At 38.8% G+C, this 16,905-nt stretch overlaps 1 protein-coding gene across 2 annotated transcripts; it reads right to left on the bottom strand.

Annotated features, from left to right (window-relative positions):
- Positions 1-633: 633 nt before the first annotated feature.
- ttc16.L (tetratricopeptide repeat domain 16 L homeolog) lies at positions 634-16,897 on the bottom strand. Of its 2 annotated transcripts, none has more exons than XM_018263561.2 (16): positions 16,642-16,897; positions 14,754-15,043; positions 12,380-12,500; positions 11,762-11,849; positions 11,255-11,421; positions 9,947-10,037; positions 8,831-8,974; positions 7,029-7,129; positions 6,327-6,456; positions 5,805-5,968; positions 4,670-4,923; positions 3,984-4,125; positions 3,739-3,904; positions 3,158-3,291; positions 2,960-3,083; positions 634-1,482 (listed from the first exon to the last, which is right to left on the bottom strand). In XM_018263561.2, the coding sequence occupies exons 1-16, from the start codon at positions 16,737-16,739 to the stop codon at positions 1,330-1,332; spliced, it is 2,367 nt and encodes a 788-aa protein (XP_018119050.1). In that variant the 5' UTR covers positions 16,740-16,897; the 3' UTR covers positions 634-1,329. The 2 variants fall into 2 exon arrangements, with proteins under 2 accessions (XP_018119050.1, XP_018119049.1); XM_018263560.2 differs by having other exon boundaries at positions 5,805-6,019; positions 16,642-16,893.
- Positions 16,898-16,905: the final 8 nt, after the last annotated feature.

Here is a 16,905-nt window from a genome sequence, read left to right as displayed (position 1 = left end):
CAAAATAGGTAAGCATGGGAGGTAAGGGTGGCCATAGACACACCAATTTTATTGTACAAATATTCGTACAATATTCAGTGAGTGTGTGTGTGTGTGTGTGTGTGTGTGTGTGTGTGAGTGAGTGAGTGAGTGAGTGAGTGAGTGAGTGAGTGAGTGAGTGAGTGAGTGAGTGAGTGAGTGAGTGAGTGAGTGAGTGAGTGAGTGAGTGAGTGAGTGAGTGAGTGAGAGAGAGAGAGAGAGAGAGAGAGAGAGAGAGAGAGAGAGAGAGAGAGAGAGAGGAGACAAGCCAACTGATATTGCCCAAAAACCTGGATATCAGTCAGTTTGTCAATCGGGCAGTTCGGAAAATTTGGATAAAAACCAAATCCGAATCCTAATTTGCAAATTAGGGGAAGGGAGGGAAATCACGTGACTTTTGTCACAAAACAAGGAAGTAAAAAATGTTTTCCCCTTCCCATCCCTAATTTGTGTATGCAAATTAGGATTTGGCTTTGGTTCGGTATTCAGCAGAATCTTTTGTGAAGGATTAGGGCAAAGGATTCGGTCGAATCCAAAATAGTGGATTCTGAGCATCTGTAATTGTGAAATTGTCAAATTATTTGTTAAAGTAGACAACATTCATATTCTAGCATCAACGGAGAAAAAATGATTTATTTCTGGTAAACAATCTGTAAACAAATTAACTGACTAAAGAGTTTGGAAGGTGAACAACCCCTTTTAACTGGAAACTTCCTGGGGTTTATCTATTCAATACTTTGTATTTGCATGTTCTTAAGTTCCCAAATATTGTATTAAACAGAAAACTAGCACAGTAACCATGGCAGGCAGGCATATTGGTTGTAGGCTCCTCTGCTTTCAGCTTGCAGTAGTAGATTCACTCCCTTCTACACCTCAGCGAAACTGCACTGAAAAGTACAGCTTTCTTCTTCACTAGGATGCACAAAGCAAAGCCGAGCAGGGATTGGCATGAAATGTGAAAGTAGGTATTTTTGGGCCAATCCCTGCTCGGCTCCGCTTTATTGCTGACGGTTATCCCTAGTCCCAACTGCAGCTAGGTTGCCATAATAAATGTCTTTATGTACTAAACAGTAATTCACTTCAGTTTATACAGTCAACATTTAATTAGCTGGAAAAGGCCTTATAACATACATCACACAGGAATGCTGTACCGATTCAGGGGTTTAGTATATCAACGTCAGTGTGGGTGGAGGGTTTTATAAGAACGGACAAATGCCTTGTATCATTTACTAGCATTTTAGTCAGTTTCTTTTCATGAACATATGTATTAGGAAATGGTAAGTATAGTAAGAAAATGTGATCCGTCTCCATTCAGCCAACATGTGTCTCTCTAAAGCTCAGCGTCTTCCAAGTGTGTGAAGCCTGTGGGTTCTTATTCTCGGGCCGGCTTATCTTTGGCAAATGTGGGCCGTGGGACTGGAACGGGCCTTTTGAATTCAGGGCTTCTTGGATATTGGAGTCATACTAAAATAAAGCATATAATAATAACTAAAAAAACATATATAAATGAAAAAAAAGCCAGAGCTTTTCAAACTAACTGTAAATAAGTACAAAAATAAATAAATAAAAATGTGTGTTCCCTTTATTATTTTAAGTACAGGAAACCAGGCAAACATGGGTTGCTTATTCTGTTACTGTTAATTAGAAAAAAGATATACCTTCTTTATCAAAGTATATTCACATTCATTTGAAAACCACGGCTTCTATAAAAGAACAGGATGTTTGCACCTTGTGTCAATGTGTAGGATATAGTTGTATTATTGGTCAAAGGAGTACCCTTTTAGGTAGTGCTTAAGCTAAAAATCTATATTGATACAAAGTGCTAGTACAATAAGTTAATCTAATTCATTTGCTTTCTTTGTTACCTCTTAAAGTGCCTTGGTGCTATTTACAACTTAAGGTGACTTGTGGCGTTATCAATTCTACCAGCTTTAAATTGGTTTGTAATTCATTATCTCTTACATAAATATATCCAATTAATCAGTTATAAAGTGAACAAGTGCTTGATGTGTGAATATCAATTCATCCAGAAAAATTCATATACTTGCTCAGATTGCATAAAAAGTAGGAAAAAGGAAATTAATAGTGGGTGGAGAAGTCCCGTTTAGGCTATCTTATCTTTTTTCTATCTTCTGGACCCCACAAAGCTAGAGAAGTCAGGGTTTCTGGGACTGAGTTTGTTGGATTTTGTTTGTACTGGAATCAGTTATTTGAGTAAGCTCTAATTCATCTGCTAGGAAAGGGATACTCCCCATAAGACATATTGGTATACATCTGGTGATATATATAACCGTCAATGAAAATCTTAAACCCAGCACCTACATGAAGATAGAATGAAGAGAAACAGATGCTGAGATTATTTCAGAAACGATAAAGAATTATTAATTGTTCATTAGTCAGCTGTGATGATTCCGCTACAATGATCTGTTTGTTTTTATTGAACCTCTGAATGGAGGTCGAAGTTTTTTGGGGTCGAAGTGCACAAATTCGGCCTACTTTGATCATACTCCGATCTACTTCGATTCAAAGTTTTTTTTAACTTCGACCTTCGATCTCCCAAACTCCCCCAATTGCCTCCATACAGGTTCTAGGAGGTCCCCCATAGGTCAGAGAAAGTTTTAAAGAGACAGTACAGTAAAAAAAATTCGGACTTCGAATTTCGAAGTTTTCTCAAATTCGAATCGAAGTTGGACTATTCCGTAGTCGAAGTACCCAAAAATTACTTTTTACATTTTTTACTTCGAAAATTCACTTCGACCTTTGATAAATCTGCCCCTTAGTATAGAGTTCAAAACATCCAATCCCTGTATTTACCCATTTACTAACAATTCGCGCTGACAATGGCAATGTCCTAAAACACATGGTAGGCCAGAAAGGGAAAAGTTTAGTATATTTGAGTGTTCCTGTTATGCAAATTGCCAATTGTTGTTCTATATCTTACCGATCTACGAGCTTTAATCAATTCTGCCATCAGTTGCTGGTCACTCAGACATGTATTAATCTCTAGTTTTGATCCTGAATTCTTGGAGCCAGAAGCTTCTACCTCAGGCTTCCCAAAGGAATGGCTGCAGGAGAGAAATAATGTAGTGAATTCATCCTGGTAAAAAGTTCAACTTCCATAATTCTTCTTTTGACTCACATGTGTTCTCTCCAGGCTACTGGAAGTTCTCTCAGACTTCTGTGCAACACACACTGGGCAGCATTGGCTAGTTTGCTCCTTAGAATCTCCTCCAAAGATTTGCCAGGAAAAAACTTCATCACAGTTAGCAGGGCCTGTTAGGGAACACACAGCACATTTTGTTTTACACTGGAGCAAAAATGAGCACGAAATACCTAATCTTTCAACAAGGGCAAAAAAAACATAACTTAAAATATATATTCTTCCTTTTCTTTTAATTAAAACAAAAAAATCCATATCCATATTAACACTTGCTACCACCCCTGTAATCAGTTGAATTTGATTTTAAATAGAGATAGAGAACAACCCCTAAACCAAGTCCTAATTATTAAGCTCTTGTTAAACAACTACACACAAGGGGGGTAATTATTGTTGTGGTTTTGAGAAATAACTGTGTGACTCCAGAGGGCACTTTCGGAATTGCCCCATGAGCTAGTGCCCTTAAAGATACAGATGCAACTTGAGCAAAATGTATAAATGGTCATAAGAAAATCAGTGCACCACCTATAAACGTAAAAAGATTCTTAGCTGTTTTGTATTACCTCATTGCTGTTGGGGTGCAATAGAATAGAGATGACAGCATCCATCTGGGCATCAGTGATATTCTGCAGATAATGCCTAACCTGAGATCTGTGTAGGAATAGCTGTGGCAGGAGAGGTTGGTGTTTGATGGCTTCAGAGAAGTGAAGCTCTGCTTGCTGGTACTGCCTGTGAGAGGACAATATTATGGGTCCATGAATGGCTGGTAAGAATTTGTGTATTCCTCAAATCATTGAACACTGCTCACCTGGACTGCTGAGTTTTTAGCCCCAATTCATCCAGAAGCTTGGCAATGCGAGTGTGAATACCCCAGTTAGTGCTGTCCAGCTCTAAAGCCTGCTCATAATCTGCAAGGGCAAAAGACAGCTCCCCAAGCTGGAAAAAACAGTCTGTAGTGAAAGAAGATACAAACTTGAGATGAAAAAAAAAGTGAAGTTATTGGCCAGTAATAACATGGAGTCACATAGTATTGTCTTGCGAGTGGCAGAGGTTTAACAGACTCTTCATTCGCCATTCTATACATGAAATAACCATGTAATTAAATCAGAAAAGGCACTGGCGCCTTAATGGGCAGAATGGCACAACAGTGCATGACTGTGTGTACCTACAAGGTTTGTTCTGACTTTCTGTTGCTCTTTGGACCCCACCAGTCTTGGAATAATAGAACATTAGTTTCCACTACTGGCCTCAAACAGTCTTTGAATGAAAGAACTAGCTTGTGTGCAACATGTAAACAATGCAGTATTGAAATGCTCCTTCAAAGGGGAAGTACATTTTTATGAAATGTTTTTAAAAAGTCATAAATAATATTCACCATGTTTTGACATAGATTTACAGCCAACCAACCGGCACTCGGCCCTCACTCTTCACTATCTCACTCATCACTACAGCATGCATAATAAGTAGCAACAGCTTATTACACACTTTACTCACCACCCCTATTAACATAAAGCTCCTTTTTGTTTTGTTCTCCATTCAGAGCCTTGTTCAGTAATAGAACCCCTTCCTGATAAAAGCCCTTTGTGTAGCAGTGAACAGCAAAGTCATTATAGGTGAGATGGAGCTGCAACTCAGCTTCAGAGTGTAATTGCATTTCCAGAGGCTCCTGTGCATCACACAAATTCATTGCCAAAACAAGGTCATCAACAGCAGGGCTAAAATCCTTAAGCTTTCTGTATACCGTGCCCCTGCCAATGAAAAATTAAGAACATGACTACATTAAAATAAAGCTCTTGTATAGCCATTAATGGACATTATTCTATACAGCGTGCTATAGAAGAAAATGGGTCTAATTTAAAGGAAAAATACACTCACTTCATAAATAAGGTTTAAATAAGATGACTTTAGTTTTGCTGTACATGTTCGATATAAAAGAAAGAACCATAATATTTACTTATCAGAAATAAGATGTTATCTTATATAATGACTTGACAGTCTGCTTCTATTGTTGTAATATTTCTAGTAAAATTTTGTGATAGCCTTGCTAGTCAGCTGGTGTGCATTTAATGTGAAATCTAACATCTGGGTTTGGGCACTTATACATAATTCATTTAGAATACTTATTGTCTCATTATTTTAGTTTTTAAATTTTTAATTTAAATTGTTATTAAAACTATTCATTTAAGTCAATCACTGCTGGCAGCCCCAGATGTAGATTAATTAATCACTTTGTTTTACGTGTTGTTGAGTTAATCAGTGACCTTAAGGAGGGCCACATAGGGCATAACTGTTCAGTTAGTTTGCAATTGATCCTCAGCATGCAGGTCAGATTCAAAAGCAAACAGTTATGACCCATGTGGCCCCCCTCAAGCCACTGATTGGTTACTGCCTGGTAACCAATCAGTGTAAACCAAGAGAGCTGCAAAGCTGGAAGTAGTGTTCTGGCTATTATGTTAGACATCCAATCACTCCAGCCTTTATACGTTACATTTTTGACAAACTATATCGGAAACATTTTTTTTTTTTGCACAGCAAAATTTTTACCCATATTTAAATATTTTAAATATTTACCCAGTTTTTACTTCTGTACTGAACAATTCCTTTAATGGTATCTTGACAAATGTGTTACCTGAATACATGGTACTCAGCTGATGATGGACTGTATTCTAAGGCAATGCATATTTTCTTGAGGGCTTCGTGGAAATGTCCTTGAACTGCATGATTGATGGCTTTCATTTTTGCTTCCTCTGCTTTGGCCATCAGCTTTTCTTGCATGGTGCAGGCTACAGTGTGCTGTGGGTGCAGTGATAGAGCACTCTGTAAATCTTGATAGCACATTGATGCCTGGCAGTAACAAAAGAAAAGCCTATAAATGGCATACATTACATTCGCCAAAACATGCTACACCAAACTCATTAAAGGATCTTAAAATCAAGAAGTCTCTCATGGGCCTTGTTGCACTTGTCATGGAGTTTGTTCTATCCTATACCTGGCCAACTTTATTTACTGTCAAATGCTATGGGTGAGAAATTACTAACTTTGCAAAAGAAGCTGTGGCAATACAGAATCAGAATGCTTTTCCATCTTTCCTAAATGCTTCAGAAGTGTACAGAATACACAGGACGTTTGCACACCCTGAAAAATTGCAGACCTGGTTTAAGTAGTCATAAAGCCTTGCACGAACAACATACAGGTCTGGATTTCCTTGTTCCTCTTCCAGCCATTTAGTAACCAAGCGGATACACTCTGCATGTCTTCCCAGAGCTGCAAGGCAGGATATACTGTGTAGAGAAAAAGTTTTAATATACACTTTAAACTTTGTGACGAGTCTAAAACCTTATTGGGTACAAACAGAGTAACGCATGCAGGATGCGGAGAAGTTTCAGGTTTTTTTCATGCAAAGGGAAGCCTTCTTAAATCAGAAGGTATTTACTTGTTTCATGCTGTACACACAGCACTGCCTAAATACCAAAATAAGAGTTTTGATTCTCCCATAAGGCATCATGGGTGGAAGCATGCAAAAGTTTTTTCAGCCACTCTCAGTAGCTGTTGTGTTGCATATGTCAGAATAGAAGATAAATAGGATAAGGCCTAAATAGAAAGATAAGCAATAAAAAATAATTTGATATGTATAGGTTGTTGTGAACAGTGACCCCGACAACCAGAGCAGTTTATGATGCTGGCCAGGAAGGTATATGTAGGGAGAAAAATAATCTGAAAACCATAAAAAATAAAGTTCGCTTTATAACATACTAAAAGTTTAACTAAAAGCATACAACCGCATTAACCTTCTTAAGGATCTGGATTACAGTAATGCATATTCTTCAGCTCATAACCAGGTATGAAGTCTCACCTGCATAAGTGACACTGTTTATTCAAGGGTTGAAGCTCTGAGCTGCGGGTAAAATATTCCAGTGCATCCAGATAGCACTCCCGCTCAAACAGGCACTGCCCCTGTGAGACAATCACAGCCGTATCATACAAACAATCCAAAACAATCTTTTTTACTATAACTGTTATATACAGTATATTTAAATTCCATACTGAATATTCTTACTTTTACTTGAAGTACCCGGGGCAAAATAACAATATTTGTTCCTACTATATATATATATATATATATATATATATATATATATATATATATATATATATATATATATATATATATATATATATATATATATATATATATATATATATATATATATATAGGGAGAAGTCCCAATGATTTTTAGTGCAATAATCCGAAGATTTCTGGGGTTTTCTGGCAAAAATCTGAAAAAAATCTGAGTTCTCGGGTGGTAAATCCGGGTTTTTCACACAAACAAAATTTTCAGAAAAGTGTATAAATAAGGCAAAAAAACCAGTGCGGATTTGGTCAGAGAGATAAATTCGGACTTTGAAATATGGGCCTCAAAACGTTCAGAGGGACCCACACTCCAATATGGAATCATAATGCTTTAAAGTGGTTGTTCACCTTTGAGATAACTTATAGGGGATTATTTACTAAACTCCAAATGCAAAAATAATGAAAAATTCTTATTTATAAAATTGGACTTTTTGAACCCTGAGGATGGAAAAGTCCGAATCAGAAAATCCGGCATCTCAGACCTTTAGAGGTTGCATATAAGTCAATGGGAGAAGTCCCAATGATTGTTTGATGTGCGCTGGCTTTCATGCCATACCCCTACGTTTTTTGGGTTAAAAATCCCAAAAAATCTTGAAAATCGGATAAAACAGCGGGTATTGGAGCACACAATTTCACCTTTACAGGCAGCTCCACTAGAACTGACCTGGAACCACCAGGTATCCCCTGCAGCCCATATCATGCAGCTTAAAGGCACACTTCCCTATACATTTTTATGCCAGACAGATGCATTTCTTTTTTTTTTTCAACTTTCTGTTTATTGAGGGTAACAAATATTTGACAGAATGCAACATTGTGTCCTGCTTATACACAAATCAATAAAAATCTTTACTGAAAGACATTTCCGTCTATCACTTTACCGCACGTGTACAAACCTATATATGTGTTAACAAATTAGCAACATTTCCTTATAAAAGGGGAAAAAAGATAGGGGAAAAAGGTGGGGGGTGGGGTTGAGCGAAACCATTCGATGGTTGAGATATTATAATTGTCTTTGTAGCATTCCTTCTCTGTAAAGCCAAATATTCCATACGTCCTCAAATTTACTAAGCCTATTATTCAATAAGGCAGTAAGTTTCTCCATTTCAATAAGACAGATGCATTTTAAACGCACTGTCACTATATAACTTTGTTTAAAGGAACAGTAACATCAAAAAATAAACACCAAGACAAATAAAACTTTAAAATTGCAAAGCCTTTATTAAGAAATAACTTACCGAAACTCCATTTCCGCTCCTTGGTGTTTATTTTTTGATGTGTAGTAATGAATTTTTTAAAAAAAATTTTTGTTACTGTTCCTTTAAACAAATGATGTACTAGAACAATTGAATAACACTAAGTGGCTTATTGTGGAGATTTAAGCTACAGTGCTTAATAAAATTTAACCTTCTCCGGACCCTGTAACAACTTTGTTTCCCTTTACTTGTCTAAGTTTTGGTTTCTACCCAGGAAGGCCTGTAAATGCACAATGATTACAATATAAAAGGCTATTACCTGTTTCTCACCTGCAGGTAAAATATAAAGGCCAACAATTCAGTGTACTCCTTCCTTGGTTGTGTAAATGAACAGGCCTTCTGTAAATTTAGTGCTGCAGACTTAAAATCACAGAGTTGGAGAAAAGCCTCTGATCTCTTAATGTAGTGTTTTGCCTGCAGTGGAGTAAGATTCAGGTTTATGATTAAACACAAAGAAAGAATGAGCAAGACAAAGAAAGGAATAGTTATAAAAGCATTTTTTTTAAAGTGTTGATTATCAACCACTGCAAATGAGATAAACAAAAGGGCACATTTCTCCACACAGTGTGCAAACTAATTTTCATCTAAACACCAGAATTTTCATCCAGTGTTCAGTGCAGAATGCAGTGTAGAGGTCAGACACAAGTGCTCCACTGATGAACACCTTTAAGGTGGCCATAGACGTAGAGAACCACTCGTTTGGCGACATCGCTCTGCCCGATATGCCCACATTGAAGTGGGCGATATTGGGCTGCAGGAGAAGGGGCGGTCGGATCGTGGGACCGTATACACACAGAGATGCGGCCGCGATCAGACTGGATTTTTTAACTCGCCTGGGCGAGATCTGACCGACTTTGTTGGCCAGATATCGATCGGGAAAGCCCGTCGGATGGCCCCACACACAGGCCAATAAGCTGCAGACTCGGTATGTTGGCAGATTTTATCGCCCGTATATTGGGGCCTTAAGGCAGGGGTCCCCAACCTTTTTCAGCTGTGAGCAACATTCAGATGTAAAAAGTTGGGGAGCAACACAAGCATAAGTTCCTGGGGGTGCACTGCCAAATAAGAGCTGTGATTGGCTATTAGTAGCCCCTATGTGGACTGGCAGCTTACATGACTCTATGTTTGGCAGTACATTTGGTTATTATGCAACCAAAACTTGCCTCCAAGCCTGGAATTCAAAAATAAGCTCCTGCTTTGAGGCCACTGGGAGCAACATCCAAGGGGTTGGGGAGCAACATGTTGCTCACGAGATACTGGTTGGGGATCACTGCCTTAAGGGGTGTGCCCTTCCTTCCTTTCTACAACATCTTATCTGTTCACAAGCTATTATTGAATAGGGCTCTTTGATCCTAATTTTATTCTGTAACTCTTGGCTTCTCTTACCTTCTCTGGATTCAGTTCAATTGCTTTTGAAAATGAGACAACTGCACTTTCATATTGCTGAGTAGACATGTGCTTGAGACCACGCTCATAGCTGGAAAAGAAAAGAAAAGAGACATAATGATTTCCTCATGAGCAAAGCCTATATGAAAAGAATGTGCAATACCCATGTAATAATATATTCAATAAAATATGGGGGCATAGATATTAGATGGCTTGGAAATTCATTTTCTGCAAATTTATATTTGTTTATATATATGCACTTTGAAAAAGGCTGTTGTTGCAGGGTTAGACATCCTTTCTAGTAAACATTTTTTATTTTCACTTTAAGTCCTGTGAGTGTGACCTCTTCAAATGATTTCTATCTAACCACAGCATCAACTGCACCAAGGCATCATTGTTTGGATCAGTGCTGGGACCTATGTATTTGAACAGTCAGAGTGGTGACTGTCCATTTAGTGATCTGTGGTAAGATTTATTTCACCTTTTCATAAATAGTGAAAGCCATTTTGATTGACTAAAATGAGGCATTCTCCATTAAGTAGAAGAGCATGATTTATTCTAACCACTGGGTCTTGCTGTTTTATAACGTTCTATGAAGAATACCTCACATCAAGAAATACTTAAGAACCTACTCACCCACGCATTTATATCCTTTTATTGTTTTTTTTCACAAGTAAATTCATTATATCATAAGTCTTAATAGTCACCATGGTGCAACACTTACAATTTCTAAGCCTAATGTCGCACAAAGCTATACATTCGCTTTGGCAAGTGAAGAAAAGCTTATGCACTCCCATCACTCCTTTGTGTCTCTGCAATGACAGTCACAGTGTTGGTCTGTGTGCAGACACATGGAGCAGAATGCAGATGTATGACCAAAACAAGTCAATGCTGTACCTATCAGTGCAGAGACATACATCAGTAAATACAGATGAATGCAAGCAGAGAAAAGCAAAGGGTTAGTTCACACAAGGAGATTCGGGGTGATTTTGTCGCCTGGCGACTAATCTTCTGGGCAACAATCCCCCCGAACTGCCTCTGCGTGTGTTCCCGTCCGCTATAATGAAAAGTCGTCTGCGCTAAAGCACACGCAGCGCTGCGTTTTCCGAAGTCGCCTCAAAAGACAAAATCTCCCCGAATCTCCTCGTGTGAACTAACCCTTAGGCACTGTGCCACGAGTTTATGAACATGGGGCATTTAAAAGCATATTATGGATTATACGGTTTAAACTAAAATCCAGTTATCACCAAATGTATGGTCCTTCATGCAAGCAGAAAAATATGGAAATGCTTAAAAAAGTTTCCTTACTGCTGTGTGACCTTGTCTTGAACAACATTACTGAAAGAAATAGGTTGGATCTTGAAATATTTATCCTCCATATTTAAGAAGATCTGACTTGAACCAAATATCTTCTTCTTTTGGGCCTGCAGGATATCCCCTTCATTCACAGAAGTGGATAATAGTTGCCCTTGGACCTGCCGTTGGTAACAAACAACGAGGAATCGTATAAGGATTGTTGAGAAACAACTTACATTATATTCATCTAGCAACTGGTACAAAATACTTACGATGCATAAGTTATCATCTTATAAAAAAAGCCAAGGTGTATAGAAATGTCTGTAACAACATCCTATCCCAGCATCTGGGGGATAAGCTCTTCCCTCCCAATAAAATTATGTGTAATCTGCTTGTAAGATGTGACCATGATGTGTCATATTAAAGCAAAATATTTGGCCTGCTATAAAAAGTTTACTTCAGCAGCAGAAATGTTTCTTCCAGGTTCTAGCCTTATAGATTTGGATGTCACCACATTACCATATCTTGTTTGGACTCCAGTCTCAAGTCTTCTGTTTGATAACAGGGTTCAGAGTCAGAGCCATTCACTACTGGTGATCCATGTTGTCTGTAATGGAGAATAACATTATTAATGTTTGTGCCCTGAACCCACTACAAAGTCATGTGATGCTGGTAATCTGGAATCTATAATTGTCAGCAGCCAATAGACTGTAAGCTGCAGTAGGTGCTTATACAAACGGTGGTCAGGATCCATGTGTGTATTTGCTGCATAGTTCTTTGTGCTTACTTACTTCCACTGCAACAGATAATTGCTCTAATGTTTCCACTTGATCCTGTATCTACAGGAACAGAGCAAGAATATTCTTTTTAATTATCACCATTCCTGGGGGTACAGATCCTCTGGTAAATTAGCTCAGGCATGGCTGGAATAGATGTTGAGCACAGTGTGTATGAGCCCTACGGGTATCATAATGAGGCAGCAGACTTTGTGGTAGTAACCTATCTTTGTGCAGCAAATCCATTTCTTATATCTTTGGTATTTACATATTTTGTCCAATAACTTTATTCCATATACTGTATGTATTGCACCTATCTTTGTCCAGAAACACCTTTCCCTAAAGTGTGTGTGGCACTGACCTGTCATGTGCTAGGAGAGTCTTCTTCTTGAGCTGTTTTACTTTCTCCTCCAACAAGGCAATGTTGTTCATAACCTCTTCTTTCTGCACTGTAGTTTCCTCTAAAACTGTCAACTTCTCCACTACAATGAACAAAAAGAGATTTCAGTTATATAACAGTAAAAAAGGATAAAGGACTGAGAACACATTGATTAAAAAATGAAACTACTGTATATGTGGCGCTCTGTATTAAAGCAATTCTAGAATGTCAGTGTATGTTGGTATAGCAAAATAAGAATCCTGCTTTTGGGCACAACATCAGCATGGTGGTCAGAGATCTGAAGGTGTTGACAAAATAAAGAGGAGAAAGAGCACACTAGCAATCAAATATAGGTATTTAGCAGTGCAGCTCTTATCCTTATCATAATATAAAGAGAAAAGATGGGAAGTAATACCATATAGAGATTACTCTCATTTGCACCTATTTTCTTAACAGTAACACCAAAAAATGAAAGTATGTAAATAGAATGACAATATAATGTTGTATAACCCTGTGTCAGGGAGCCGGGAGCTCCCTCCAGGGAGGTAGTCTGGATCAAGGAGGAAGCCCTCTTGAGGGAGCAAGGTCGCGGTATCCAAAGGGTTAAGCAGAATCAGTAGTAGTGGTCACAGGCAGGAGTTAACGAGGGCAGGCAGATCAGATGCAAATATCAAGAGTTCAGGCAGGGGGTCAGAATCGAGGTAGGAGCTAGAAACAGACTGGGAGCAGGATTCAGGCTGGGAGCTGGAAACAGGCATGAAACAGGCTGAAATCAGGAATCAGGAAACACAAACAGGAACCCAGGATTAATGGCAGCAAATCCTATTCTTGGGCTCCGTCACAGTGTTTTGGGCGCCCTTTTATGACGAGATCCCGGCACCAGTGATGACATCATCATGCAGCGACGCTGCAGCCATGTGTTCAGCATGGGCGCCGCCATCTTGGATCTTCACTGTGACCGCCGGGAATGTAAACAGCGCCATCGGGTACTTCTGGGTCAGGTACTTCTGGCAGTCCTCACACCCTGCACTGGTTATACTTGTGTTTGCTTCAAAAACACAACTATTTGTGCCAGTGCAGTGTAACAGTACATTTTTTGGTGTTATTGTTTCTTTAATGAATAAAGTTAATGTAAAGACTACTGAACACAAATAATAAATACAAGTTAAATGTGATGCCCACTTAAGTATGAAACCATCTTTTTTGGAATAATGAAAGAAAATGTGATTCTAAGCACTTGTCCAATGAACATGTTCAATTATTTTAGTTATTTGTAAATGAAATCTCTTTCAGCAAACTCCAATTCCCCACAATGCCTGGGTGGCTTCAGTTATTCACTTTATTTTACTCACAGAAAATGCCATACATTTTGGGAACTGGAGCTTACTACCACTACTATGTTTCAGTGACATGACTAAGCACAGCAGAATAGAGAATACTGATAAGACAGAAACTGCTTTTACTTTTAACTTGCAGTTACATTGTCAACGTCAAAATAATTTAAAATCTGTAATAAATGTATATTGTAAAGTTTCTGATAACTAAATTAGCATTTAATATAAAAAACATTTTTCATTATTTAGGTAGATATCCCCTTTAACTATCCCAAGCCATTTACATTTTTTTTCAAAGCTTCCTTCCAGTTCCAGCTCAGCATCTCCAAGTCCCTTTGTAACTAAATACTGGGTCCTACCTGTGATCTGACATGAACCTGATGCACTTAATCAACTTAACTTGGCAAAAGTATTTCTTAAAGAAAATTAGCTCATTAGGCCAATATTATACTGGGTTTATGCTAAACTTTTGTAATATACTCAAGAATTTGAGACCCATTCTACATATTTGGCAGGACTCATTGTCTCCAGGGGACTTGGGTGGGTTGTGAGCTAATAACCTAGGACCCCCCGGGGGAGGTAGGTAATGATATGTGCCCTGGGATAGCATACTGAACAGCACAACATTTTTCTTGTTTCTAGCTAATAGGTTATTCACTAAAAGGGATTCTGCCAAACAAGTAGCCAATTGAGTGCACAAAAAATTACCAAAACTTTAGAATACACTTAAAAATAAAAACAGCATTCCTAATGTAGATTTTTCCATGCTTCAGATTGTTCTGTTTTCTACACTAACAGACTTAGCAAACCTAAGTCCCAGACAGTCAGTTTAGCAGAGCACAAGCTGTAATCAGAGAGGGAGGAAAAAAACACGAGTGCAGTTTGGACAAGCAATGTTTAAATTTGTGATAAAATCCCAGAAAAGTTATTTTGCCTATTTAGACCCTAGAAAAAAAAAGAAACTTCAGCCCATGTGAATAATTGACTACTATTAAAAAAATATTAAATTTCCTTCTACTTACTGCCAGATTCCATGGTTAGTGATGCAGGTTGGCTGTTACCTAGCAGCAGGTTCTCTAGGTTCAGTTGCTCCTTAATATGCTCCAAATCACGTTGAACCTCTGCCAGCTGAGCTTCACACGAATCCTTCTCTGTATCCTTAGCATGTTGGATACCTGAAAGCTGGTCAGCAATCTCATCTATGTGCTGGTTAAGCATTCCCAATGTAAAGGAAAATATTTTCTTCTTGTCGTTTGACAGCTGCCCATGTTGGGGTCCTTCCAGACGCATAATAGCTTGAGTTTCATGGTACCTAGCAATGGTATAGAAGAAAGATGGATATTATTGATGGCACTAAAGAATGTTTAAAAACTTGTGAAACTTCCATGGATGAACCCAAGGCTTGGTATTTGGCTGTACAATGAATTGAACTACTGAAAAAGAGCAGGTCCGCTGCAGATAAACACGCACTGTTGCTAAAGGTTTTATACTAATTCCACTTTTGTTAAACCCAGATGCAGAAATGTAAATATACAGTGAAGTATATCCTTAGATTTGTATTGTTGTTAGCAAGGACTGACAAATGAAACAATATATGTCATTTATAATGCAGACACACAGTCTTAACACAACTATACAACTGGCCTAAACATCCATAGCAGATAGGCTCTTCTGAAATACTCTGTGACCAGTTTATTTCTAAAATGCAAGGCCAGAACTATGGTAAGCAGCAGAAGTATGTGCCTAGGACACAAATGGGGGAAGTGAGCAGCATTCCAAACGGCCTACACATAAAGTGTAGGGTTGGCTTGGGGAGTGGGGGGACCGCTCACATGCCCCTTGGGCACCAATACTACTTGGTCTGCTAGTGGATAAGAGCCTTTCATGTTGGCCTTTTCCTCTTCCATTTGCCTCTGTTTTTTCCCCCCTTTGCATACCTGCCATGCAGGGGTCCCCAACCTTTTTTACCTGTGAGCCACATTCAAATGTAAAAAGAGTTGGGGAGCAACACAAGCTTGAAAAAGTCACTTGGGGTGCCAAATAGGGACTGTGAGGTAGTCCCTAAGTGGAATGGCAACCTACAGGAGGCTCTACTTGGCACTATACTTCATTTGTATGCAATTAAAACTTGCTTCCAAGCCTGGAATTAAAACATAAGCACCTGCTTTGAGGACCCTGAGAGCAAAATCCAAGGGGTTGGAGAGCAACATGTTGCATACGAGCTACTGGTTGGGGATCACTTAATGCAAATGACACCTATACTTGCTTAGGAGTGCAACTGATCCCTTTATGTGGACATAGATCCCTGGTGACTTCTAACATTATTATGTCCTCATATTTGACTACATATTAATGAGTGGAAAATACAAAATATTTGACTGAGCATCATTTGTCGGCCACTGACTTACTCTAAGGGAGTGTGTATATAGACAGGGGCAAATGTATATATAAATGTATAAATATAAATGTATAAATATAAATGTGTATATAGACAGGGACAAATGGGAGACATTACAAAGTGCACTTGAGGCTGGCCTGAATACAGAACACAGTCAAACAATAAAGAAAAGTAGGCCCTGAATGCACATACCCCAGTGTATGCTCCCCGTGTTACTTTATGTTTTGGCTGTAACTTAGGAGGGGGTGGTTATCTGAAACACGTTTCTGTTTTTCTTCATCTACTATTGGATACACATATCATGTATTATTATTATTTTTAAAACGATCAACCTGCAGCAATTGCATAAAGATGAATCCATGCACACCATTTACAAGTAGTGGAAAGATCGTGCAATGAAGGCACTGTTACACATTAGAATACAGAATAGTAATGCAGGTAGTAGGGTAAATGCCATTAGATATCAATGTCAGATCATGAAGTGAAATAATGACACGTGGCGGGGAACGCACCGCTGCAGTCGCCCCTTCGGCTCTATACTCTGTTCGGGAATTTGCTCCACTGCTTCCCTCTTCCCCTCAGTCTTGGAGCCGGGGTAGCGATTGTCCATGCTGGTCCTACACGACGGCTCCACCCTGCTTAGCTCTAGGTTCCGACGAGGTCCGGACTAAAGAAGCACAACCATCAGGCCTGGCAATGTTCCAGCGTCCCGTTGCTAAGCAACCACAGAGCGCTACCTTCAGGCGGAGCTCTGGTTTACGGTGGCCATTTTAGGA

The sequence above is a fragment of the Xenopus laevis genome, chromosome 5L (assembly GCF_017654675.1).
Source record: "Xenopus laevis strain J_2021 chromosome 5L, Xenopus_laevis_v10.1, whole genome shotgun sequence".
Classification (NCBI taxonomy): domain Eukaryota; kingdom Metazoa; phylum Chordata; class Amphibia; order Anura; family Pipidae; genus Xenopus; species Xenopus laevis.
The sequence above is the reverse complement of the archived record's forward strand: the minus strand, read 5'-3'. Positions and strand labels throughout refer to the sequence as shown.

Excerpts from the sequence above, each read along its gene's own strand:
- ttc16.L (XM_018263560.2), bottom strand. The coding sequence starts at position 16,739 with ATGGACAATCGCTACCCCGGCTCCAAGACTGAGGGGAAGAGGGAAGCA. Across the intron at positions 7,130-8,830 it reads CCTTTATATTTTACCTGCAG|GGGCAGTGCCTGTTTGAGCG; the intron begins GTGAGAAACAGG and ends ATTGTCTCACAG. Across the intron at positions 3,905-3,983 it reads CTAAAAACTCAGCAGTCCAG|GCAGTACCAGCAAGCAGAGC; the intron begins GTGAGCAGTGTT and ends GTCCTCTCACAG.